Source organism: Solenopsis invicta, chromosome 1 (assembly GCF_016802725.1).
Source record: "Solenopsis invicta isolate M01_SB chromosome 1, UNIL_Sinv_3.0, whole genome shotgun sequence".
NCBI lineage: Eukaryota > Metazoa > Arthropoda > Insecta > Hymenoptera > Formicidae > Solenopsis > Solenopsis invicta.
Window position 1 is genome coordinate 17,110,212 of NC_052664.1, and position 27,372 is coordinate 17,137,583.

Sequence of the window (27,372 nt, forward strand, 5' to 3'; positions counted from 1 at the left end):
TACAATATTATATAATATTAAATAATATTTCTGAAATATTATTTAATATTAATAAAAAGTGATTATATATATGTATATTCCTGATAATATTATATAAATGTTATATGAGAAATAAATGATATTTATTTCAACATTTTAAATTATCCGGAATATTTTTACTTTTAAATGTAATAATTATAAAGTTCATGTATAATAATATTTTATGCGTAATAATTCACGTTAATTTTTGAACAAAAATAATATTCTACGGATATTGAAATAATATACCATATTATATAAAGCAAGCATATAACGTTAATATAATATTCCTATAATATTAAAATAATATTTAAAGTATTAAATAATATATTTAAAATATTATTTTAATATTATAATTTTTAATAATATTCGTATAATATTCGAAGAATAGTGTAGCGTTTATAGGGTAATAATAGTATTAAGTTTGTTTATCTATCATGTAGTGAACTTTTTCTTTTGACTATCGAAAAAGTATTTATTTTATTATGTGTAACAAATATGTAAATAGCAATCAAGATAAAATCAAACAAAGAAAAATCTCCCAATTTGAGCGATACAGAAAAACACGTCACCTGAATTCTAAAGAGAAATCCAGCATTTAAAAAAAAATAAAACATTTATGAAAAAAGATAAAACGATTGCAATACAATCGTTTTATTTCAGGTATGCGTACGTGAAAGATAAAAATTCCTCGTACCGAGTCGCACGCGCCTAAATACAGCGTTAAGCCCTATTCTGACACGCAACAGGAAACGCGAGTGGTCCGGTTCGAACAATGCGGCTGAAAAAGCGTATGACGTACAACAATACGGGACAGCCGCGACAGCCGGTGCGTATTGCGTTTTACACACGCATTTGGGAGTGTCGGTTAGGATATATTGCACGCGACGCGTGATCAACTTTCGTGAAATCGCGTGCGAGATCCCTACACCATTATTAAGCGCATCTAAAATTATCAAATTATTTTCAAAGTCTTAGATATTTTCTATGTAAGAGTATTCATTACAGACTCACTTATGATACATAAGGAGATATGAGTTTTCCCTCTACGAATCAATCGTAGAGATCGAAGCCTACATAGTATGTATATTACCGTTTTATACGCAATGCTACTTTGTCACAGTACCGTTATGAGAGAGGAGAATCATCATTTCACACACACACACACATACACATATCTATAAATACTGTTGAGGGCGGTGTAAGTGATACCCAAACTGGTTTTAGGTAATTACTGAGACACAAAACTGTCTGCGGTTCATCAGAAATAACCGGTTTCCCTGAAAGTAGGCAACTCTTCATACTTTGTACAACGTCGCATACAGATCCGAAGGCGCAATGTGTTAAAATATAGATGGGATACGATGTGATGGGAAATAAATATAACAATTACATAATTTAAACATAAAATTAGACTCTTGATATGCATGAATAATATTTGCTCTATATATAACTCGTATCTGTCATCAAACATATGTACCATATTTTACTATTTAGCGAATCATTTGTTCTTCAATTAAATATGCAGCAGGATTATTTTGAATAAACATCATCGCTATGATACATAATATATACTCTCTGAATTTCATAGAGTAAAACGTCTAAAAGAATGAAAATTAAATTTGTGTAATTTTTGTGCAGAAATTCGTCACTCTAATAAGAGTAAAAATTCACTCCTGTAGAGAATTGAGTCTGTGCAATTTTTCAAGTAATTTCTCACTCTACAAGATTTAGAGAGTATGTAGCATTAAATACATATTATTTAAATGCTTATTTACATATATTATATTACTCAAGTTAAAATAATTAAATTAATAATAAAATTATATGATAAAATGGGTCTTCTTTACATTTATTTATATATTATAGATAATTCAACAGAGATAAATATAAATATATATACTTTAATAAAATAATAAATTTATTCATATTAAATTCCTAATCAGCATAAATTTATCACTTTTTTACAATTGAGGTTTTCACATAAATAATAATATATTAGAAAGAGACGCAATACATTAGAAAAAATTCTTCAAAAAACTGGAATGACCAGAACATCATGATAATGATTAAAGATATCAAGAAAATATTTAAAAAATAAGATGTTTTAAATTGTTATCTGTACCAAAATATATTACTTTCAAACTGATTGTATATAAGTAAGTACTTCTTCTTTCAAATATCTCTTAGGCATACTTTGTTTGTCAGTTACATTCCATGAGAATTCCAATATAGCTGTAGGTATTAATCGTAATTCTAAAAGTGATTTTTCATGACATTCTTCTACTAGCTTAATTCCGTCCGGCGTTACCAATAAAAAGGGCACTTTATCGTCAATTAAATTTTCAGCAACAAATTCAATTACATTCTGGAACTTCTCGTGTACCGAGAAAGTACCTTGTAATATTATTCCATCTGGAAATTTAATACGGAGTACAGCAAATTTATATCTTCTAAGAACACGCTGTTCATCCTTCTCCCTCATAGCCTTTGTTCGTAGCATTTGATTTCTTTCTACGGCTTCCGTTCTAAAAACAGTTTTCATTTAATTACATGATAACAGAATTATATTATCTAGAAATTTTAAAAAATCTCTTTCCATCAAATATATAAACTTACCGCAACTGTTGTTCTTTTTTTATTTCTTCTGCTGATATCGAGAAGAAGCTAGGTGGCAATTCATTTCTCACACGAGCTTGGCTAGGCATTAATACTTGTAAATTCCTATCCAATTCAATAGGAATGGGTTCAGCAGACTTTAATGCTTCATCTAACATTGTAAGAGTCTCAATATTACAATTATCAGGGCTCCATACTAAAAAGTCTTCTTCATTCTCGTTATGCAATAATTTTTTCTGTTCAAAACCAGCTGCTTTTAAGAAATCTAATGCTCCTTCAACAGGCATAACTTTTTCCTATAAAAATATGTCGTTATGTATATAAATTATTTAATTAAATTTTGAAACTATTTTTAGAAAAATATAAAATACTAAAAATACAATATTACTTGGAATATTCTGTTACACATTCTGATTTTCCAATATTTCTCCACGTCGGGATTGTTAATAATATTATCCAAATATTTGCCAAGTGTTTCTACACAGCTCTCGATCTTCTCTTTTCCGGAATTGCAACTTTGAATAATAAGACACGCTGTTAATCCCGCTTCCTCTCCCATTAACTGCTCATATAGAAATTCTCTTATTTTCTTTTTCCACTCGTCTCGTAACAATATTTCATCAGATAAATACGGGCAACGGAAAAACACATCAGTAACTGCAAAAATAGACGGATCTACAATTTTATCTTTTTTCTCTTTCAATGTTGCATTTTCCGTCTGTTGTAAATCCTGCTGCGCTTTTCTTTCCAATTCCAGTTCACGCTTGACACGTGCTTGAATGGCAGCATATGATCTACAAATAATTGTATTAATCAAATTGACAAAACATAAATTCTAATAATGGTTGGTAATATTGAATAATAATATCTAAAAACATGTATAATAATAAATAAAAATAATCCTAAATGTTACCCACGTATTAAATCTTGGTTTATCATTTTTCTTTGCTTCTAATCTTGCTAAGGCAGCTTGACCTGCTGTTTTAGCTTCTTCCGTAGGTTCTGCTCTCCTAAGTGGTTCTTTAGGCTCTGTTGAAGTACATATGGTACTGGTGGTCTCTGTCAATCTATATATAAAAATAAATACAAACTCAGAAATAGAATGAAGGTCAGAGGATGAACAATTTAGATTATTGCAATTACTTGTATCCCTTTCCTGCTTTCATGAACTTTGCGTTTGTTTTCTTCTTTGTGAAAAAAGATTTGATTTTATCAGCCATATTTGTTGGGTAAAGGTCGTTGATTAGTATTTCAATCGAACGTTCAATATATTACTCAGTTGACGAATTACAATCTTCAGCAGCGCCTGAAAAATAAAATCATTGTTAATCTGTTTAAAAATTAATTCACACCTATGTACTTTCATAAATTTGTGTATTTCTCAAATATAACATTAAAACGATATTAATAATGTTACACAATGTTACGCGCAAAATAGAAAAGTGCTTTATTCACACGGTCTCACCTGTTTTCATGAATTGCTCCGTAATTCTGGAACCATAAATGTGCCAGGCAACGAAGATCAACGCCACGCTGCTTACGAAGGTCAACAGGAAGACTTTGAGCAGCTGCAGCTGGAAATCGTCGAATGACAGCAATGCTATCAGTTCGTGAAAGAATTCGCGGAATTTCAACGACGTCTCGTCATCGAAGATGACGATGTCGCTGAAATTAAAGGTTAGACCGAATGTCGTCGACAGCAACGATAATAGGTTGAGCACGCATTTATTGATCGCCTCCGACAAATAGTTCGTCCAAGGACACGAATCCTCACATGCGCTGCTCATCACATGAGTGAGAAATTCTTGGCATCGATATTATCACTTTCACTCAAGCCAATCTCGAGCTTATCGAGATCCTATCGCAGCCAGGGTCAGCCCACGATTCATAAAATATTAAATCTACGGGAAGCCACAAGTTTCCAGTCGTCACTCCGATATATAGCATAATTCGAAGTTTCCTTTCTCGATGATTTTCGGAGCACGCGGAAATCATAGAACATTTATTCGTCGATAAACGGAAAAGATTTTAATTCATTTTTTTTTTAAATAAGGGAGCTTTGACCAAAACGCCAATTAACTTAATATGTAAATTAATCGATGATTAACTTATTAAATTATATTTATTATTTATTTCCTTCATTAACAGATAAAATTAAGTTTTTTTATTGTTTAACATATAGAAAAAAAAATTAAATGAAATGTTATAACTTTAATCTCGATTTAACCGATCCTGTATTTTTTTTCTAATTTTTAGAAAAAAAACAAAATTAATATATTTATGTATTCATATTATACACGTCTATCAACATAGATTAACTTTAATCTTGGTAACTTTTATCTTTTTCGAGATTTTAGTTTTTTATCTAATTCTAAAAAGTAAAAGAAAAATAAAACATAAATTAAATCGCGAAATCAAAGTTAATTTACAAACCAAGCATTTCTTTTCTACGTTCAAAAACTCATCAAAAAGAATATTACATTTGTCGTACAAAATATTTTAAGCGTGTTGATTGGCTGCAGGATAAAGATATTGTCGAGTCTCTAAAATTTTCTAACTTGCAACACATTTCGATCTTTGCTTTTGCAGAATCGAATAATTAAATTTTAGAACAACCAACTGCAAATTTAAAGTTGATCTTATTATTTTGTTTTTCTCATTCGTTTTCTACATACTATATTTTATGTAAAATATAATATTTTAAATAAATAATTAAGTAACTATATTTAATTAAAATAATTAAAAAATTAAATTAAGAAAATCAGTTTCAAAATTTATAGTTGAATATTAAACAAGAAGTTCAGTTAAAAAGAACAAACTTATAGGCCTGTTCTTTTTAGTTAAACTGACTGCACTAATTCACAGTTTATCTTCTTTCGTTCACGTTAAAAGAAGAAAGATAAACTTTGAACTAGTGCAGAACCTTTTGCATAAACCTTCCATTTGTTTTCTGTTCCTAAACTCCCTGAATTAGTGTGCACTTAAAATGAAATAGATACATATTTAAAAGTTAGTGAAAGCAAGAAGAAACGTTCCAGTGCAGTCTAGTGCAGGAATAGAAAACAAGCCTTTTGTTCGAGACTGTACTTGAGTTACGATATCGGATTCAAGGTGGCACTGAAAATCACGGTCACAAAATGCCCCGAGTTTGCGAGCTCTGTCCCATCTAGTTCTGTATAGTGACAGTGTTAGTGGACAGTGCTTTCTGTGCTTTAACTGGAGAGCGCTGTGAGTTCTGTCTGCTTCCGTCTGCCAATTGATTATCTGTAATGACTTATACTGTATATACTGTGATCGAATTATTATAGGTCTCGTGCGTGTTCGGTGTAGATTTGATACGTAAATACGTGATAAGAGCCAGTAATCATGGTTCAGCAATACCAATCGCCTGTGCGAGTGTACAAGCATCCTTTCGCTCTCGTCATGATGGTGTGTTTAATACTATGCACTATGCAGCCTTCAAACTTGATTGACATAAATTATTTATTGTATTCCGCATTCCTATGTCCTTCGCGGCACATCTGCCATATCCCAGAAAATCCAATAAACGATTCTTCCTTATGAAAACTTATATTGAACTATACCAAAGCAGCAGTTGTCTTTTAAATGTTCTTTTCTCTTTTTTTTTTTCAAGTGTGTAAATTTTAATTGCACGTAAATTATTGGTCGCAAACCGGTTTTGCTGGTAAAATTCCTTGAGCTATATCCAGCAAGTAGACTGCAATGTGATATACAGACTGAGCAAACAAAGAGAAATTAAAAACTTTCTGTAAGAGGTATCTAATCTAAGGAATTTAAGAGATATTTCTTATTACAGGCATATGAGCGTAGGTTTCCAACATGTCCACAGATTCCAGTTTTTATTGGATGTGAAGTCATGTTGGATGAAGAAAGCGAGGATGGTGTTGTTAGAACTACAGAAAGGCGGTGTAAATTAAATGTTGAGGCACCTTATATCTTGAAAAAGGTTTGTCCATGTTTAAATAAAAAAATTCAGGTTTTCTTATTTTCATGCTCTTTTTCTCATTACAAAAGTCTGCAAAAGACATGAATAAATGTCATGATAGATCTTTGAAAGATCCTGCATTTTCATTATTAGATTTTGTAGTTTTTTTAGTAAATAATATATAATAGCTGTAAAAAAATTCCTTAGATTACTAAAACAATTTCTTATGTCAGTATAAATTCTATATTTATTAATTAGCAATTTATTTCAGATAATTGGTGTGGATTTTGTATACTTTATTCAAAGGAATGTTTTAAATAGGCGCAATAGTGTTTTAGAAATAGAAGCATACAATGAAAGCTTTGCCACTAGAGTAACAGTTATTGAAAAATGTAAATATTTTGTAAGTATTATATATAAATATTTATTACAAGTATGCTTTAATATATATGTAGATGTGTTGAAGCAATTTAATTTGTGTAGTTTTATAAATTTTTGTTTTATATATTAGAAATTATATCTAGAATATTTTCTAATTTTACAATAATTATGTAATCGAATACTGTTAATTGCACATTTAGATTCATCCTGAAAATCCAGAATGGACTTGCTTCGAACAAACTGCAAGTTTAGATATTAAAAACTTTTTTGGTTTTGAAAATTCGATGGAAAAATTAGCAATGAAGCAGTATGCACAAAATATTGCCAAGGTAATAATTAGTAGAATAATATAATAATAAAGATACGAGAATTTTTTTAACTTTATAAAATGTAATTCACATTATGTTCAATTACAGGGTAAGGAAATTATTGAATATTTTATAAACCAATTGAAAGAAGAAGGCATTACCTACGTTGCCCCTTGGAAAGACCCACTGGAAAAATCTAAAGAAGAAAAGTAAGTACGGTGTATTCAATTAGCTTAAATACAATACATTAGTTTCTCTGTCTACATCTTAATTGCATAAATTTCACGTTGCTTGTAAGGGAACCTCATGCTGGACGAGCACTTCAGACATCAAGAGCACATATACACACACACACGTATACAAGTGATTGTTTTTGCAAAATAATTTTTGAAATTTTAATTGTAACATCTTGCAATTTTAATTTCCAGCAATAAACATTTAACACATTTTACCTAAATTCATACTAACCATTTATATTGAGCAATGTTTTCGGTCTGCAATGGTTACTTTTTTTATATAGGAAAAATGTGGACGAAAATAGTGAATTGTATAGTGACAAAGAATTATGTAACACCGACAGCAAACTGCCTAGCAACAGAGGTATATCATTTTCTTAACAAGTTATGTTAATAAGTGTAGTGGAATATTACATAACGAATAGCTTATTTTTGTTTTTTTACTCGCAGAAATGCAACTGTCATCGGATTATATAGAGAGATACTTAGGAAAATTAGATATGCTGCAGGAAAGCAAATTAGTGCAGCTTAGACATAGCATTGAAGAACTCAGGGGTAGTTCGGTACCGGGTTATGCAACACTCCTACGATTCCTAAGGGCCACGGAATTCTCTGTTGAAAAGGCTAGAGAAATGTTAACACAATCGTTACATTGGCGAAAGAAACATCAAATTGATAAACTCCTTGATGAATATGAAATGCCACAAGTAATTAAAGATTATTTTCCTGGTGGTTGGCATCACTTTGATAAAGGTAAAGTCAATAATATACTTGCTGCAAATATGCAAATGTCATGCTATCCTAAGTTATGCTATGAAAAATGATGAGTCAGTATGTGTGATATTTAACAAAATATTTTACGTAACATCACTCACGTACATCTTCTATTTATATATTCTTTGATGTAGATGGACGACCTTTATATATCTTAAGGCTGGGTCAAATGGATGTTAAAGGTCTACTTAAATCGATTGGAGAAGATGAACTATTATTACTGGTAAGGAGATACTTCTTAAAGTATTTTAAAATCAAAAATTATTTGAAATAATTTCATATCTTATTTTTCTACAGGCTTTACATATCTGTGAAGAAGGTTTGCACCTAATGGAAGAGGCTACTACTGTTTGGGATCATCCAGTTTCTCAATGGACATTATTGATAGATTTAGAAGGTTTAAATATGCGGCATTTATGGCGACCTGGAATAAAAGTATGATTAAGTGAAATAAATTATAATTATATATAATATTAAATTAATGATATAATATTATATTAGAAATTATCATATCGCTCTAACAATTTATATATAAATTTATTCTAGGCATTATTGAGAATAATAGAAATAGTTGAAGCAAATTATCCAGAAACAATGGGAAGGGTTCTAATCATGCGTGCTCCCAGATGTTTCCCCATTTTGTGGACACTTATTAGTACCTTTATTAGTAAGCATTGTAATATTATTAACGTAGGTTTTTTTTTTTTTTTTTAATAGAAAATACAGTCGACACTTTTAACACAAAGCGACACACTCCGCTTTCCATTTACAAACTCAATCAACACTTTTGACTTTACTCAGGAGGAGAGTCTGAAACTGTGTTCGAGTGTGTTAATGTGTATCGATTTGTGTCTTTTAAAAGGAAAGCAGCTTAATTATATGAACCACAAATTTTCTAATAATGTATATCAAAATTGCAGATGAAAATACTAGGAAGAAGTTTATTTTTTATTGTGGGACAGATTATCAAGAACAGGGGCCTGGAAGCCTTGGTGAATATATTACTCAAGAATTTATTCCTGATTTCCTAGGTGGTGCCTCAGAGGTGAGATATACTAATATTAAATAAGAATTAAACACATTTTTTTACACATACATCACACTTATTGATATGAATATTTAATATTTATGAATACTTTTACACACACACACACACGAGAATGGATTGAAAAGATCTGATCAATAAAACGTGAATTTTTGAAGCAAAATAAAATTTATTTTTTAATGTAATTTCCTTTTAATGCACTTCAACGTTCTTCTAAACCTTTGAGCATGAGAAAGTTGACCGCACTATGAATGCTACGTTTGCTGATGTTTGATCACAAACTGGTTTAGTTGGATATTTCAAAAATGTGTTCTTGACTTTCTGCGTTCTCGAATTTGAAAAAAATGGCTCGGCGGAAAGAAATTTTCTAATTATGAAGTGCAAAGTACTATGAACTTTTTTGGACAAAAGTTTTTTACCGAAGGTATGAAAGGTCGAAAAAAATTGATAAATGCTTTGAGTTAAAAGGAGGTAATGTTGAAAAATAAATTTTATTTTGTCCCGAAAATTTATATTGATCAGGTTGAAAACTTTTCAATCCACACACATATATATATATATATATATATATATATATATATATATATATATATATATATATACAAGGTGATTCTTAAGTCCCGGTTTATAATTAATGTTGTAAGCCTTAAACCGTAGAGCAAGAAATTGACCAACCATGATCGATTATTCTCCTCATATTCAACTATGATTGGTCAATTTCTTAAGGCTTAAGGCTTACTACATCTATTGTAGACCGGGGCTTATGATTGGAACAACTATTTACCATAAGAGACCGATTGCACTCCATGTAATTTATATGAAGTGAAGTCAGTAAGTCATCTCTCATGGTAGATAGGTGTTTCAATCATTAAGAATCACCCTGTATATGTGTGAACGCTCTATATCAGTATAAAACTCATAAAAAAACAACTTAATTTATTTTTTTATTATATATAACTATTATATATAACCTATTATTAATAACTTATTTTGATTATATTTGTTCTTAAAGAGTGTAAGATATATGTAACAATGATTAATGCCAAAGTAATTTTAAAATGCTAAATAATTTAAAAATAATTTTTTATGCGTTTTTATTTTTTGATAATTGAATATTTTATGAAATTCTCAACTTGGGAAAAAAACAATAGTGCCGTTTTTTATATTTATTTACATTGGAATAACATGTTTTTTGTATACGTGTTGAATACTAGGAAATGAATATATGCGATGTCTATAATATGGTACCTCGAAGATTTTACATTTTCGACGCAACTATGAACACCGTAAGAAAACGATACGAAATTTATGTTAAATATGTTGTAGAAATTTTTTCTGCAACCAACTGGCTTTAGTGGAAAAGATGTGACGTTTTTATCGTTATTAAAAATGCACATTGTGTGTATCATTATATATTAGAAATTCCAAAAATATCAGATTAAAAAATTGTAACATCAGCAAATGTTAGATACATAGGCATTGTCTGTGTGCCATTTTTGTATGTCCTTATCTCTGTGATGTACCGTCCACATCTGAGACAAAACCATTTTATACAAATCATCTACTCTATTATAATTCTTTATTCATTTCTACAATACACGAATTTTATCAATAGTCTACGTTATAAAACATTATTTATGTGTATTATTAAATATAGTTTTGATATAATCAAGATCATGTATTTATGTAATGCACGCAAGTTCCAGCACTAATTCGGAAATATAGATCAACACTATGCGCACAAAAAATAAAGTAATTTTGCGTTCTCTTGCTAGTTAAATTTCGGAGTACTTTACACAAATTAAACTTCTATATCGTCAATGATATATTAAATTATACTTAAAGTTTGAATAATTCACAAAAATCGTTGATCTGAAATTTAATTAGCTATTAATCCTCGTCTTATTTAAACATCTTTAAGATTATATAAGCAATCTAGACGAGTATTATTATATACGTATAATGATACTAACTACTTTTTTTATATTTTTATGTAAATATCAGACATACGTAATGGAAGGCGGAGTAGTACCGAAGAACTTGTACAGAATGGATTTGGAAGGTACCTCCGGTGAACACGAGCACAGTCTATATCACTCTATCAGCTTGAGCCGTGGTCAAACTCATCATGTGTTCATAGAATCAGATGATCCGGGCGCTGTTCTAACATGGGATTTTGATGTAATGCGGCATAATGTCATATTTACGGTACTTCACAAATCTCGAAACAGTGAAAACGGTGCTATCTCAGGTACATTTTAATATTAGAAATAGATTTATGAGGAAATAAATAAAATTTTGTTTACAATTCAAATAATACAAAATACACGGTCTAATGAACAATGATTGTTTTATAGAACTTCCAGAGCTCGCAATAGGCGGTGATCATGAAATCGTTGCTGCAAAAGAGTTAAAAGATAATTACGTTAAGGTTGAACATAGCATAATTTGTCATGATGGTGAAAGTATCCAAGTATGTACTCACATTAGTTTTGTACTAGTATTTGAGATCGATGGCTCGTATTCACAGAATGCACTTATAAAAATGTTTGTGTGCTTTTTTATTATTCTATCTTTATCACAGGATTAGTAAAATTCATATGTTAAATACATAATATGTTTTAAAATCATATTTTAAATATTTTAAATGTGTTTGAAACACATAATATAATATATGTATTATGTGTTTAAAACATATTTAAAATATGATTTTTACCAACCCTGTTTTATTAAATATAAAACAAAAGCAAAATGTTTAACAAATGCGCTAACATCTGTATAAGTGTGTTTTGATTATATATATATATATATATATGATTATATATATATATATATATATATATAATTAAATAAATTAAGGAGGTTGTGTAAAACTAGCCCTTTCTGTTTCTTTTGTTAAAAAGTTTGCGTATGTATTTGTAGTAAAATTTAATACATGTTATTTTCTTATAACTTGTCTATCCTCATAAATAGTTGTAGTTATTTTGTATGTGGATATATTAATATACAATTATACAATTATTGCTTCTATGGAATTATTAATTCTTTTTGTTTTTTTATAGGGTACTCATATCATGCAGGATACAGGTACTTATGTTTTACAATGGCAAAATCAAGAAGACCCAGCTGAATTTCTTCCATCTATAAGCTCTCATAAGGCTCAACTTATGTACTTTTATGAAACATTACCATCTGCACATTACAGGTATTTCTATGACGTACATGCAATGTATATTTTTCATTTTTACGTAGAATAATCTTATAATGCCATTTTCATTGGCTTCCTTCAGAGGTTCAATGATGAGTTTGCAGTCAGCCATAAGTGGAAGGTCAGAGGCTAGTTCATCCTTATCCAGATGAAAAGCAATGAATATGGACGTTGAATTGCAGGAGACATGAAATTTCGTTTTTAATATTTTATCAAAATGTGTTATGAAAACACGAATCTCATTAATCTTTTATAGGACTAAAATATAATTTATATTTTAGTCTAATATTTTTATTTTGTTGACGAGGTAGAGCTTTCCTATACACATCAACAATCCAAATACTGCTTCAAATCTCAAGCCTAAATACTCTCATCTCGACAATTGCATAACCAATGTTATCATGTTATATATAGTTGTTAAACTATACAGTATATAATAATGTTGTCTAATATTTAAACTTTATTTTTTCATATAAAGATAAATTAGATAAAATTTAATACTTAGAATAAAATCATGTACATTTTATAGATTATATTGCAATATGAGCAGTAGAGATCTGCAAGAGCACATTATAGTTTCCAGCTTCAAAGTGGATGATAATCCAAATTGTGCAAGTGAATTGTGTGATTTAATATTAATTTATATACATATATTTACATAAAGAACACACGGGTAACGGAAAACGTTCTTCCCTCATAAACAGTACATTTTACTAAAATTTTGTCTTAAAGAAAGATGCATAAACAAACTAATTTTTATAGCATAATAGTATACAGTAATTTTCTATACTATAGTGAAATTCCATTCCATTCCATTCCATTTCATTGCTGAGTGATAGAATACATTATACTATATTTCTAATATACTTCCACAAAACATATTATGCAAAAAGATTAATAATTATAGAATCACAAATCCTCTAATTAAAAAAAAAATTGATAAGAAAACTTAGATTAAATTGTGTTAATTTATTATTATTTTGTTCAAATTAAGTTTGTGATAACTGCAGTCGCAAATCAAGCTACCTAAAAATTAATAAGAACATATAATAATTTATTATGTGCCAAAACAAATGTGAAAAGGAATGAAAAATATTTTCAGTACAAAATACTTTCAGTACAAATGGAACTAAATTTACAATAAATGAAAGTAAATTAATTTTGAGATAACAATATACCTATTATAGAATTGATAATTTTTGCACTAAATTTATCAGTGTTTTGGCAATCTCAATATTTTAAAATGTTATTATTAATTTTCTGAATTAGCCTACAAGAGTCCATTAATTTTAGATATAATAGTATAAATTATCTAATGACAAATTAACGTAACGATATATACATTAATGAAAATTAATTCTAAAATGCAGGATACTCTAAACATATAAATATTATTTAAATAATTATAGTCAATTACAATGCATAATATGAACATAAAGAATGCTCATACTTTCAATGGTAAATATTGTATAGAAATATAATCTAAGAAAGCTTTCGTATATAAGAAATTATTATATCTTTAATCATCAAGGTATAATTTATAACAATAATTAACAAATTCTATTCATCAATTAATTATATCAATGAATGGAAACATCTTTAATAAATTCTGTCTTGATGATTATTGATTGCAACTAATAGTTTAAGTGAGGAAACAACATATTTTTCAGATACAGATTTTTAGAATGAACACAAAACAGACGTGTGTTTTTACTAGAATAGTATGCAGTGAAATAAAATTATATGGCCGGCCAATACTTGTTAAATAGTTAATTAAAAATATCATGTTTATCACTCATCACTAGGATACAATTAGTTATTTTAAAATGTAATTGTATAACTAATAGTATGCACAAAATGTGTGTAGCAAACTATTATATTATGTGAAGAAGTAAGATGTATGAGTATTGACACAATCGTTTGACTAATAGAAAGGAGAAATTTGTAGAATTTATTACTATTCCTAGTATGCAACTTGCGTCTTCTTTGTAATTAGAAGCTATGTAACTCAGAAATTAACATATTGTCTCAAAATAAAAAGAAAATTATATATGTCACTGATTTTAAAGTGTCACATAATGTAGCGACGTAGGTAGTAATATTGTTATTTCTATTGTCATCTCATACAACGTTGAAGGCAATAAAGTTTAAACAGATTTATTCAAGGATTATTATTGAGTATGAAAACCTGTTTCCAAATTTTTATATTTACAAACAGTAAATTAATGTGATACATCTTCAGGAATTCTCCCAGATTAGGATAAATAAAGTAACAATAAGAATAGTTCTAACAATTTCTTTTTTGGTTTTTTTTATAACACTTCTATAATTTATATGGGATTTATGAGGAGCATATATGCTCCGTACATTTACGCATCCATTGTATATAGAGTATAATATATGAAATATTCGACATTACTAGACTAGGATATACATATACACATATAGTATATATTCCCAGAGCTATATATCCTCGCATATATCATGCAGGAACTCTTATACTTTTCATTCTTAAGAAGAGATAAATATATAAAATTATTTTGTATTAAAAGTTATTAAATACATAAAAAATTCGCTCTTTGCATAAAAACAAAGAGACGAAGTAAACATTGTACAAAAATTATATTTCTATTTACGTAGAGCGTTACGTCTTTTTACAACATGACTGTTTCTTAAAAAATATAAAAAATGCAATATAATAGGTATATATATATATATATATATAAATAGATCTATTTATTTGTTGTTCTAGAAAACCTTTATATTTAAAATTTTTTCCATATATTCCATATGTAATACGACTCTAAATAAGTGAAATACTTGAAAATGTAAACAATGTATACATAATATATTATTACAATAAATTATATAAATCTTTTTTTTATTTTATAAAAAATTTTTTAAAATCATATATATTATCTCCATAATTTTTCATGAGATATTATATTTCTTAATAAACATTATGTTGAATATAAGATATGTAGAAATACATTACAAATTTAATTTCTAACTAATAGATTATTAATATTATATATGTAAATATTAGGCGAATAGCATGGAATGTTTCTTTCCATTTTTTATATCCGATTTTAGGTATTATGCAAAAAGAATATATATCGTGTATCACAATAATTTTAAAAATGATATAAGATGTATGTCAAAATAATAACTATATATGAATTGTATTAAAACTTTTACAAATACATTTTAAAGAGAATAACACGCAGAATAATATGAATGTTTGTGTGTGGAAGCTTTTTTCAAATTCTTCATTATCTTTTCTCACAAATATCAATTCTGCTTTCGCTACAATTGGACTTAGAGTATATCAAGTAGAGTATATAAAAATTGATATTAAGCCTATTATGTATATGTCTTTGACTATATAATTATCAAGTATATCAAGCATATATTTAAATTTGACTGAAATGCATCAAAGAAGATACAAGTAAACTTCTTGGCAGGACTCTTATGGAGAAAGAATATCCGTATCATTATAGTCAAAGATATATATAACTTAATGCAACATTATTATACTTTGGCATTTCTCTTTTTAAACTTTTTCATAAACATGCTAATATAATATCAAGTTAGTATAACATCTGTTTGTCTCAACTTTGAAGTAAACAGAGAAACCTTAACTTTTTCAGTTCTATAATTTAACGTTGTTGTTTTAAGGTGCCTTTTCATGCAACAAAGCTTCACTGGTAAAGATCCTTCATTCAAGACTCCCCACTCCACTCAAATGCAAAGTAGCATTGAAAAATTAACGTAATTGTCATTCATTTTTTGAGCATATAATCTATATAAATAAAAATGTAAATGTTCATTTATTTAAAATCTTAAATCTCCGAAAGTTCTTCAACAAATGCTTTAAAATTTTGACACAACGTTGCATTCGAATACGCGCGTGTTTTTATATAAAAATAGTATACCGCACTTTCTCTTTTCTTACTTTTCCATTTAACCAAACTGACTGTGAGCCACAGCAACGCGTGGTGGGACACAGCTAGTTAATGCATAAAAATCGTTTATCAATAAAGTCAACTAATAGATTATGGTATATATTTATCTCGTTCGGATTTTCTGTCAAACTTGTTCTTTATACCATATTTTTATTAAAACTATAATTCTTAGACATATTACAAATTATTAGAAGAATATTTGAATTTTTTTTTACTTTACTTCACTAGCGTGAATGCACGTCCTATAAGCGCTATGTTATTTAATATTAATAAAAAATGATTATATATCCATTCCTAATATTATATATGAATATTATACAAATATTATATAAGAAGTAAATATTTACTTCAATATTTTAAATTATAGAGAATATTATAACTTTCAACTAATTATAAAGTTTACATATTTTTATGCATAATAACTCACATTAATAACATTAATACAATATTTTTATAATATTAAAAAATATATTCTTGGAATATTATTTTAATATTATTTTTTAATAATATTCATATAATACTCTAGAAATATCATAGCACTTATATAGGTGTGAGCGTTATTTCGATGAAAGACTCGTCGAACATTCAGCGTGCCTTCGCTGATACAATCATTTTGATGAAAATCGATGAAGTAGGGATCTTCGCCAATATAGTTTTGCTGCATAAAATGGCACTTTTATATATCCTGAACTAATTTCTACATATTAATAGATAGAGGTTGCTAACACTACTGTAATATTTGGCAGAAAAATACATTGGATAGGCAAACCTCCTCAAAGTATAATACGAAATAAATAGCTGTCAATAAAAATCTCTTTTGGCATATTTTTAACTTTTTAAGTACTGGTAACACCCTTACGAGCTACTAACAGATTTAATACTGGATGCTTTCTTATATAAGAAACTGCCTTCTTATGAGTTACCATTGTAAAGTCATATCCATTACATTGTAAAATTTTATCATGCATCCTGAGACCACTTTTGGCTGCTGGTGATCCATCGTGTACTTCCGTCACATATATTCCCTAAAAGAAAATTCATGTCTGTAAGTTTTTATGTTAAATTGTATGTAAGACCGATGTATTTTGAAGAATAGTATGATATCTTACGTTGTCCGTATAACCCTGTGGACTTTTTGTAAAATCTTGATCAATGCCACCTCCAATTTTAAATCCACATTTCATTACTTCTTCGCCATTTTCATTGATTTCGGTCTCTTTATGTAATGTAATTGGTATCTAATCAATCAATCAATCATCAAGCAAATCAATAAATATACACATAGCATATATAATATACAAATACAAATGTAAAGATGATTTATTATAAATTTTGCAGTAGAAGAAATCAGGGACTAAAGTAGTATGGAATGTAACAGAACAAATGTAACAGAAATAGGCATAAAAAAAAACAGGATATTAAATTTCAGCTACAGATGTGTTTATTTATTTGTTTTTGTATCTGTTATGTTCAATGTTACTTTTATCCTTGGTTTCCTTATTATATGTTTCTTTCTGGAACAGTTTTCGAAAAAAAAAACAAACAGTCCCTCTTGATCAAAACTATAGTAATATTTAATTTACTTTGTATAATTTGTATAATTATTTAGTTTAGGCTCCTCCACTCCAATTTTAATAAATTTAGGCTCAATCGATGGGTTTTTGCACAAAACAAACAAATCTATTTTGTAAATAAATATATAATAGAATTAAATACATAATAGACATAAATACATAACAGACATAAAGTTTTTATTTATAGATTTAATTGTTTTATTTATAGATTTAATTGGCACAAGCCTTTAACTTGTTTATTAATATTGCGTATTATTTATTAATATCGTTTATTTAAATTATATAATAATTTAATATATCTATTAATATCATATTAACAAAAATTTCAAATATACTAGCGAGATAGAAATGAGAGGCGAACCGCTATATTCTCTTACTAGCAAAGGGCGTGTATCGCGGATAACCACCAAGTACGCGACATAATCTGAAGATACGTACGCTTAGGCACTCCATTGCAGTACCCGGCTGATGCTGAAAGGCCATTTTCGCGCACATAATCAAACGACTTGGGCTCTGCCACGCGCTTTTTCTTTTCTTAATAAATTCTCTCGGTGATTCACTGTACGACTGGCCGATCGTTGATGATCAATAACCAATTCTCGGCACGTTCCTGAGCGACGCAAATGTGTAATTGTTTGCGGTCTAAATGAACAAGAAACTTGCCCGCGCGTACCACTGACAAACGTTGGAGAGTAATAAAACTTCTCGTCTTGTCAATCTCGCGGACAGATGATCACTAAGCTGCTGAGCTACACTAAGCGGACCTACACCGAACAGTACTCGACTTCTTGCCAGCCATGCGCGTATGTATGTATGTACCAATGGCGCGTACTAATGGACACGGCGGCGGCGCATCTTCACGTTGCTACATCTCGTCGGTATGACAGGTTTCCTAACCTAAATAGTTGTCAAATTTAATGCTTCATATCTTGCTTTGCGGGACAGAGCGGTAATTATTTCTGCCAGATTCTTTCGTTTCGTGCAAAAACGCATCGAATGAATCTAATTTCATCGAAACTGAAGGTGAGGACCATATTCTGTACAATTACTGAAAAGAGAAAGCTAAATGATAATATACTCAAATAGGAATAAGTAGTAATTTGGAAAACTACTAGATTTTGCATACATCAAAAAGATGTTGAAGCACAATTTATTAAAGACATCGTGGTGTAAATTGCGCACACGATACATCCACAAAAATGCCTCTCTCCCAGAAGCATCTTCAAGTAAGGAATGTGCAATTGCAAAGGTACGCAACATTGGCATACTGGCACATATTGATGCTGGTTAGTTTTACTTTATTAATCTTGTATTGATTATCATGGATAAAATATATTTGAATCGCTTGATACATTTGGCTGCATATATATTTTTTTTACAGGAAAAACGACTACAACTGAGAGGATGTTATACTATTCTGGTCTCATCAGACATATGGGAGAAGTTCATTATGGCAACACGGTGACCGATTACATGGACCAGGAACGTCAGCGAGGAATAACGATCACTTCAGCTGCAGTCACGTTCAACTGGAAAAACCATCGTTTCAATTTAATAGACACTCCTGGTCATATCGATTTTACTATGGAAGTCGAACAGACTTTACAAATATTAGATGGTGCAATTGTAGTTCTGGACGGTTCTGCTGGCGTGGAAGCCCAGACGCTAACGGTATCTAGACAAGCGGACAGATATAATATACCTCGAATAATCTATGTTAATAAAATGGATAGAGCGGACGCTAATTTCAATATGAGTTTACAGTCTATCAAGTCTAAATTGAACATAGAAACGTTACCGATACAGATCCCTATGGAGAAAGCAGGGGTCTTGGAAGGTATCGTAGATGTGATAACTATGGAAAAATTAACATTTGATAAAAAACATCAAGGTATGAATTTAATAAAAACTAAAATAACCGAGAGCGACGACGGAAAACTGTGGGATGTTACCAGTGAGCAGCGACGATTATTAACTGACAAGCTATCAGGCCTAGATGATAAACTGGCAGACGTTATTATAGAGCAAGAGTCCCTGGATAATGTACAGTCGCAAATGCTGGTTGATTCCTTGCGCAGAGTCACCCTAGCTAGGAAAGGTGTGCCTGTATTGTTAGGAAGTTCGTACAAGAACATCGGAGTGCAGCCTCTGATGGACAGTGTTATTCTTTATTTACCGTCGCCGCCGAATGTGGATCGATTGAATCCATATCGATGCTTCGAGAATAATCTAGCAGCCAGGATCTTCAAGGTCGTTCACGATAAGCAGAGAGGACCAATTACATTTTTCAGAATCTACTCTGGTAATATGAAGAAGGGTCAAAAACTATACAATGTTACGCGCGAGCAAAGTGAGCAGTGTACTCGCCTGTACATCGCTTGCGCCGACGATTACGAGGAGGTAGGCGAAGTGAGTTATGGCAATATTGCAGCTGTGGCTGGCTTAAAGGGTACCATCGCAGGCGACCTGGTGACGACGAGCGCGTCCGTAGCCAATCGCGCTAAACAAACTATGCTGACGGAGAACCCAGACCAGCTGAACTATGTAGACAATTTCTTTGCATCTGGAGTGAATTTGCCTGATCCCGTTTTCTTCTGTTCCATTGAACCACCCTCCCTTTCGTCGCAGTCTGCTCTAGAGGTTGCTCTCCAGGAACTGCAAAGGGAGGATCCTAGTTTGCACGTAAAGAACGATCCAGAGACGGATCAGATCGTTCTCGGGGGGATGGGTGAGCTGCATATAGAAATCATTAAACAGAGAATCAAAACAGAATACAAGATTGACGTAGATCTGGGTCCCTTGCAAATCGCTTACAAGGAAACGATTCAGGATGCCGTTAAAGATACGCTGTCCGTGGAGCACAGGCTGGGCCAAACGACGCACAAAGTTACTGTCACTATGTCCTTAATACCAAATTACGAAGGAAAGCAGAAACTGCTTCTAGACAGGTCTCCAGAATGTGCTTCGAATATTGATGGTATTCATCCTCGGGTGATGAGTGCGATTAAAAACGGTGTAAACGCTGCACTATTGCACGGTGTTAAATTAAATTGTCCGGTGATTAACATTGGCGTCAAGCTCCACTGGCTGGAAGTAGCACGCGGTACCTCGGATACTATTATTTCTGCCGCTGCCTTACAATGCATTCGGAAGGTCGGTGTATATGCCTTAAATAAATAAATTCTATTAAACATAAAAATGAGAGGACTATTATCGATTTATAGATTTTACCTAATAATATTTGTGTAAATGTTTGCGTTCTTCAGTTTCGAATCCTGGCTACGATGTTATTTTTTACAATAAATTTTTTAGTGATTTCTTACAATAATACTTTTTGTGTAAAAACTCATTTCTTATAAAATATTTTTTAATTTTTAAATTAAAGAGATGAAAAAAGAAGTAAATGTTCTAACGTGCTTGATTAACATAAATTTTTTCGTATTTAACTTTTCATGATATGTAAGAAAATCTCAAGTGTTCTAATACCGTTGAGTGCAAATAAATGTAGAAATTACATTCTTGTCTGTTTGAAATACTAATTTCAGTAAGATGTTTAATAAGATAAATAACTTTTGTTCTATATGTACACAGTTACTCCAAGATGGAAATAGCATATTACTAGAACCCATGATGCAACTAGAAATAGTTGCACCAGAGAAATATTCATCGAGTATCAATGCTGATCTTACTCGTAGACGAGCGGCAATACAACAGATTGATATGCGCAGCAATAATAAGGTAAATTATTTTCGTATTTGTAATAAATTGTAATCACAATATTTTATTATTTGACGAATTACGAGAGATTCGCGTTTCATTTCGTAGGTGATTAGAACTTTCGCACCACTATCGGAATTATTGGGATATTCAACAACATTGAGAATTATCACATCGGGCAATGCAACATTCTCGTTGGAATTCAGTCACTATCAACTAATGACTGCTGTTGACGAACAAGAAGCTATCGAAAAAATCAAAGGATTCTAAAGTAAACAGTATGAAATAATGAGCAAAGAGATAATATTATTGAAAGTACAATTTCACTTCGTTTTATTGACTCAATCTAATCAAAATATATTGCAACATTATCATTGGTGCGTTACAATCTCCATATACAATTCTCAATAGCGACCACCAAGTATGATACGGAAAGCTCTTGGTAATCAGGAGCTTGGTAAAAACCGAAGCAAAAAAATTGCTAACGGGCTATCAGAAAATCATTATGGCTTCCATGCATCATAACTAGCAGTCGCGTATAAATATATTAATATTGCTTAAGATCATGCAAAAATGTCATAAGTCGTAAAATATATGTATATATTATATTGTATGGAGGGATTAAATGTTATAATGTCGCGTGAGACTGGAAAAACGACAGTCGCATATAAAAATTTATACCAATGCGGATATTCACGAACGCGAAATTTTATTTTTAATGTTCAAATGTTGGAAACAATTTAGGAATTCTCACGTTCGTGTAATTTTATTTATCCGCCATGTAATATTATACATATGAATTATGCGAACTGTTGCTAATCAATCTTAAACGCAATTCAAAGAGCTCTTAAGACTCCTTAACGTACTTAGAAGTTTGAGCTAATCTTGTTTTTGTCTTACGTTTTAAAATTTTATTTTCACAATATAGAATTATAGTATAAAATTCCACTTGTCTCATTGAACTTACAAAATGACAAATCTTACACTTATTACTCCTAATTCGTTACTTTAAACGTTAAATATACTTGTATCACTTGTATGCAGACATTATTGCTTATATCTGCGACAATTTCCTTTAAGGCGCAAAACAGCTGTCGCTTTTTCTTTTCAAATATATCTCTCCTCCTACGATTTAAATTTGTAACAAAAAAAGATTATTTCACACACACATATATATGTATTTATATATACAAAATTGCAATTAAAAATTTCTGATTGACAAGATTTGTCTGTCATCATTTGGCCTTGTCATCTACGAGAAATACTGAGAGTCAAATATATTCGCAGTAAACATTGAAATTTTGAAGAGATGTGTATGAAAAAAAAGTGCTAGCTATTAAAAAGCAAAATCGCGGAAAAGAGCTTTTAAGAGCGATAAAAAAATTTCGTTGTAAAGAGCACGCGCATAATACTTCTGCTTCCCCTTGTAGAAATCCTTCGCGTCATGGTACTCCCCGTTCTCTCATTCGGGATCATTCTCCTCGTTGGACCCGTGCTGCACCATTTCAACGTGGCGTCACAAGCTTACGAGCTTCGGGGGATTCGCATCCGGGGAGCTGAGATCCACGGCGGACAGATTGCTCCTCTGTTGCGTCGAGCACGACGGTATCAGGGGCGTCGAGACCGGCGTGAGACCGGTACCGCCTTCCATTAGGGACTCAAAATTAAACGGAATGCCGCTGGTCGGAGTGGTAATCGGCATACCGGCCACATCCATCGACGGCTTCATGAAAGATGGAGTCTCCACCGTCTTAAAAGCGAGGGTGTCTGGTCTCTCTTTCGGTTCCACGAACATCGTCAAGGAATTCAGTCTGTTATTGTTATCCAATCCAACCGGCAATGAATTAGGTCTATTCGGTCTCGCCGCGGCCACCGTCGTATCGCCTTTCACAGATTCGGCGGCAAATTGATCCTCGACCGCAAGATCGGCCTTTATCACGGGTTTTATATCTAATGGGGACGAGGGGCGTAGTGAACGACGACAGACCGTTCTGTGGGCTTCCAAAATAAATTCCAGTTCCTCTTTGACTTGCTTCAGCTGATCGATCTCCTCCTGCAAGCTCTGTTTTTTCTGTTCCAAGCCCTCGGTTTCCTATAAAAAAAAAAGACGCATACATATAGTAGTAATGTGTGTGCAGAGTGTGGGTGAAGAATTTCTTTTTCTGGGGACACACTCGTAACTTTTCAAACATTGGTAATCTATAACTTGAAACTATATTTTCACAAACAATTCTGCTCTTATTCATTAAACTACTTGCAGTATCTAATGCTGTTAATATTCTAACATTGTATTCATAATTCGCATACTTACTTCGAGTAGGGCATTGGTGTGATCCATTCTTCGCTTGCGGCATCTCGCCGCTGCCATCTTGTTCCTTTCGCGTCGGATTTGTCGCCTCTCCTCCTCCTCGGGGGTCATCCCGATCGTTCTGGTGGGTCGCCTACCACCCATATTGCGTCTAACTGGCTGCTGCGGGTGCTGCTGCTGTTGTTGTTGTTGTTGCGGCTGTGTTTGTTGCTGGGTCTCGATAAGGGTGGTCGTCGGTGCCGGGAGATGTACCGCCGTTGTGTTCTGCGTCTGTGCCGGGGTCGGCTGCGACGGTTCGACCAGCGGCGGCACGAAGCCGGCCTCGCGACTGTGTGACGCCGACTCGCTCGTCAGCTCCAGGAACGTCTGCTCGATGCTGCGGAGGGTGGTCGGCGTCAGCGTCGGCGTCGTCCTGGTCGGCACGCCGCTGTGCAGCCCGTCCAGAGATACCAGCTACAACACAGAGATAATGGAACATGTTGAAAGTGTATTTAAAGAATCTTTAAAAATATTTATCTTTGCTCTCTAAATATCGTTGGATGAAATGTCACTCTAACCGAGTGAAAATTGAGCTTGTTCAATTAATCGGGTGATTTGTCTCCAATAAGAATGAAAAATCACTCTTAGAAATCTTATTTAATCTGATAAATGTGAATTTCGAGTCTTATGGAAAGGCAAATCACTCGAATAATGGCTCAATTTTCATTCGACAACATTTAGAGACTTTCTTCTTAATTATAAATAAAGTATAGTATAATCTGATTTTACACAGAGAAAAAAAATTATTAATTTGACTAAATTTTTCAATTCAATTAAATTTTTTCAATTCAACTATTTATGTATTTGACTTAAATACATAAAAGATTTGAATTTCAGTTTAGGCAATTTATATATATTTAACTTAATTACAAATATATTTAATTTTAATATATAAATGTTTAAACTAAAGAAATTCAATCAAATTGAAAAATTTAGTCAAGTTTACAACTTTTTTCTCAATGCACCAAAGTGTCACGAGATTAATAAAAAAAACTATATATAAATATATATAAGCGATTTGTATATTTTATATTAGTACAAGTTAACTGTTTACTTCTTTTCCGTCTGCCGTTCCAGTTTCGTCTGGAATCACAGAAAATGACGAACCACTCGACTTCGCGGGGTAAAATTTTCTGCGGCGTATTCTTTCGCAGGAAAGAAACTGCTACTAACGTAGGCGCGGTATCGCGTTATCTTTGACTTTCCAGGTCCGATATCAGCCAGTTAATCTCGCCAAGATGGCTCGATAAAAATATCCGTGATCCAATAGCCGATAACATATCGTCGTGCCTGCCACATAGATCGTTCAAAGTTACGATCGCGCGTTGTTATTGAAAAATTACAAGACGATCACGTCTAGCGACTTAATTCGCGAAAATAGCCGCGTATCTTTTCCTAGCATTCCGCGTCCCAGGCGGTAATTTACAAACGCCGCGCCAGTGGTGGTACACGTGCGTTATAACGTTGCGCAATACTGTAATTCGCATCGAATTAAAAACGTCGTTTCCATGCGGCGGCGGCGGCGGCGGCGACGGCAAGACGATAAAAAAGATTCGCGGTCACTCGAACGCGATTTCACCGAGAAAGAGAGGGAGTGATGAGGGGAGGCAGGGGGAAGGGACACGGACTTTACGAGCCCGTCGTTCTCCCTAACTACGACGGTATTAACGAGGCACCTCGAATCGCAGCTCACGTAGCGACAACCTCGCGCGCCATTATCGCGCCGCCAATCGCCAGTCGTCGGGGACGTAATCTATACGCGTTGCGCGTTTCCCAGAAAACACAAAAGGACGCAGGAAGGAAAAGAGAAGCCCCGCGGCGTCCTTCGCTCTCTCGCGCGGGAGAGAAGACGTGCCGCGCGCGGCTCGTTATCATTTCTAAAATTACGATTCGCCATCCTTCGGCCGTTTAACGAAGACCGTCGCTGCCGTCTCTTCTTTGCCACGTCGAATCGCCACGGACGTTAATTAAGAAGTACGAAGGGGCTAAAATATTTCTACGATGAAAGACGTTTAAATCAATGCACCGATATGTGCGCTCAGTGCATTTCCATTTTCAGAAATTTCATCTTAATTAATTAAAAAAAAACTAATTGTCTTAAAACCCTCCATGGTCCAACCGGGGATTTAAAGACCTAGGCAAATTTTTAATTATTCTGCCTCAAATTTATAAAAAAAAATAAAAAATAAAAAAAAATGAAAAACGTTTCGGGTTAAACAATTATGAAATAGTATTCTGAAATGTTAGAAGAGTGTGCCAACATTTTTTTAGATTTTTTAAAACCTAAAATCTTTTTAAAAACAGTATCAAACACCAGTGGACTAAAAAAAGCAGAAAAAAACCGTCGGACCACTAAGAGTTAACTATCTTCTATTTGTAACCCTTTCCCTACTATCCTGTATTTCGTGTTCGATCGATTCTTGTTCGTTTTACGCAAGTTCGATAGATTATATACATTTTATTTTCTAAAGCAAAGTTTCAACATTTGTTCTGAAAAGCTGAAACTATGTTCGTGAATTTTTTTAGATTTTTTGAATCATTTTAAATAGGTAAAAACAAGGAACAGATTCGAGATACTCAGGATGGTAGAAATGGGACATCATTTTGAGCGTGGTATCGTAAGGGTTAAATTTCTAATTCTAATCAATAAAATGTGAAGCAACAATAATTTTTCACAAGTGATGTACACCTCGATATAATAAACCTTTCATAATTTTTCATGATTTCTTATGCGTTTCAAAGAACAAACTACTGCGTTAAATATCGTTATTTTTTTTTTATGACATACCTACATATAGAATGTGTCTATGCAAATGTTATGTTATATACGCAGTATCGATTAATGCATCTCTTTCGACGAGATCACGGTCCAAGACGAGGGAAAATACCGTAGGCAGACGCTTTAAGTGTCATCGCTAAAATTACTTAGCGCAGCCCGGAGCGGCTTCGCCGATTTCGGCCGTCATCGTTTGGCCACCCACCGACCGGCCGGCCGGCCACGCTTCTTTCGCCCATCGCGAACCATCGCGCGGAGAACCTCAGGAATGTCCGGAGCGATAAACTTAGGCGTTACCGAATCGTGTCCGTGCGCGTAGCGGCGTCACGGTCACTGGAATTCCGATCCTGCGCGAGAAAGTGTTGAAGGCAATCCTAGAAATTACAGAAACTGCCCGGAGCGATCCCTCGATCGATCGACAAAGATCGTCATGTCAGCCTTTTCCCTCGCTCGGTACT

The 27,372-nt window shown here is 32.2% G+C and overlaps 5 protein-coding genes across 11 annotated transcripts in view; 2 read left to right on the forward strand and 3 right to left on the reverse strand.

Annotated features, from left to right (window-relative positions):
- Window positions 1–1,916: 1,916 nt before the first annotated feature.
- On the reverse strand, window positions 1,917–4,586 carry LOC105197941 (UBX domain-containing protein 6). Its single transcript, XM_011164555.3, has 6 exons — window positions 4,103–4,586; window positions 3,781–3,943; window positions 3,555–3,704; window positions 3,026–3,431; window positions 2,638–2,933; window positions 1,917–2,546 (listed from the first exon to the last, which is right to left on the reverse strand). The coding sequence occupies exons 2-6, from the start codon at window positions 3,855–3,857 to the stop codon at window positions 2,159–2,161; spliced, it is 1,317 nt and encodes a 438-aa protein (XP_011162857.1). The 5' UTR covers window positions 3,858–3,943; window positions 4,103–4,586; the 3' UTR covers window positions 1,917–2,158.
- A 1,181-nt stretch (window positions 4,587–5,767) lies between these two features.
- Window positions 5,768–14,695, forward strand: LOC105197940 (protein real-time). 2 transcript variants are annotated; one of them, XM_039455736.1, is made up of 17 exons: window positions 5,768–5,865; window positions 5,946–6,066; window positions 6,455–6,604; window positions 6,855–6,986; window positions 7,165–7,293; window positions 7,381–7,481; window positions 7,793–7,872; window positions 7,959–8,261; window positions 8,417–8,505; window positions 8,580–8,717; window positions 8,829–8,949; window positions 9,203–9,327; window positions 10,542–10,613; window positions 11,332–11,578; window positions 11,685–11,800; window positions 12,390–12,532; window positions 12,618–14,695. In XM_039455736.1, exons 2-17 carry the CDS (start codon window positions 6,004–6,006, stop codon window positions 12,685–12,687), a joined length of 2,079 nt encoding a protein of 692 aa, XP_039311670.1. In that variant the 5' UTR covers window positions 5,768–5,865; window positions 5,946–6,003; the 3' UTR covers window positions 12,688–14,695. The 2 variants fall into 2 exon arrangements, with proteins under 2 accessions (XP_039311670.1, XP_025987981.1); XM_026132196.2 differs by lacking the exon at window positions 10,542–10,613 and having other exon boundaries at window positions 5,802–6,066.
- Window positions 14,696–14,817: 122 nt separating this feature from the next.
- LOC105197937 (tax1-binding protein 3 homolog) lies at window positions 14,818–18,824 on the reverse strand. The gene is made up of 3 exons (XM_011164545.3): window positions 18,513–18,824; window positions 17,610–17,738; window positions 14,818–17,525 (listed from the first exon to the last, which is right to left on the reverse strand). Exons 1-3 carry the CDS (start codon window positions 18,567–18,569, stop codon window positions 17,337–17,339), a joined length of 375 nt encoding a protein of 124 aa, XP_011162847.1. The 5' UTR covers window positions 18,570–18,824; the 3' UTR covers window positions 14,818–17,336.
- Window positions 18,825–18,906: 82 nt separating this feature from the next.
- On the forward strand, window positions 18,907–22,165 carry LOC105197938 (ribosome-releasing factor 2, mitochondrial). Of its 4 annotated transcripts, XM_026132165.2 has the most exons (6): window positions 18,908–19,097; window positions 19,161–19,360; window positions 19,456–19,745; window positions 19,839–21,227; window positions 21,666–21,812; window positions 21,900–22,165. In XM_026132165.2, the coding sequence occupies exons 2-6, from the start codon at window positions 19,210–19,212 to the stop codon at window positions 22,059–22,061; spliced, it is 2,139 nt and encodes a 712-aa protein (XP_025987950.1). In that variant the 5' UTR covers window positions 18,908–19,097; window positions 19,161–19,209; the 3' UTR covers window positions 22,062–22,165. The 4 variants fall into 4 exon arrangements, with proteins under 4 accessions (XP_011162849.1, XP_025987950.1, XP_011162848.1 ...); XM_011164547.3 differs by having other exon boundaries at window positions 18,907–19,097; window positions 19,190–19,360; window positions 19,456–21,227; XM_011164546.3 differs by having other exon boundaries at window positions 19,456–21,227.
- The window catches only part of LOC105197939 (transcription factor kayak), a 38,318-nt gene continuing 33,046 nt past the window's right edge, over window positions 22,101–27,372 (reverse strand). For all 3 annotated transcript variants that reach the window (XM_011164551.3, XM_011164550.3, XM_011164552.3), the window contains exons 2-3: window positions 24,103–24,552; window positions 22,101–23,883 (exon numbers count right to left, since the gene is read on the reverse strand). In XM_011164551.3, coding sequence (XP_011162853.1) covers window positions 23,308–23,883; window positions 24,103–24,552 — 1,026 coding nt within the window. In that variant the 3' untranslated portion in view covers window positions 22,101–23,307. The remainder of the gene's footprint in view (window positions 23,884–24,102; window positions 24,553–27,372) is intronic.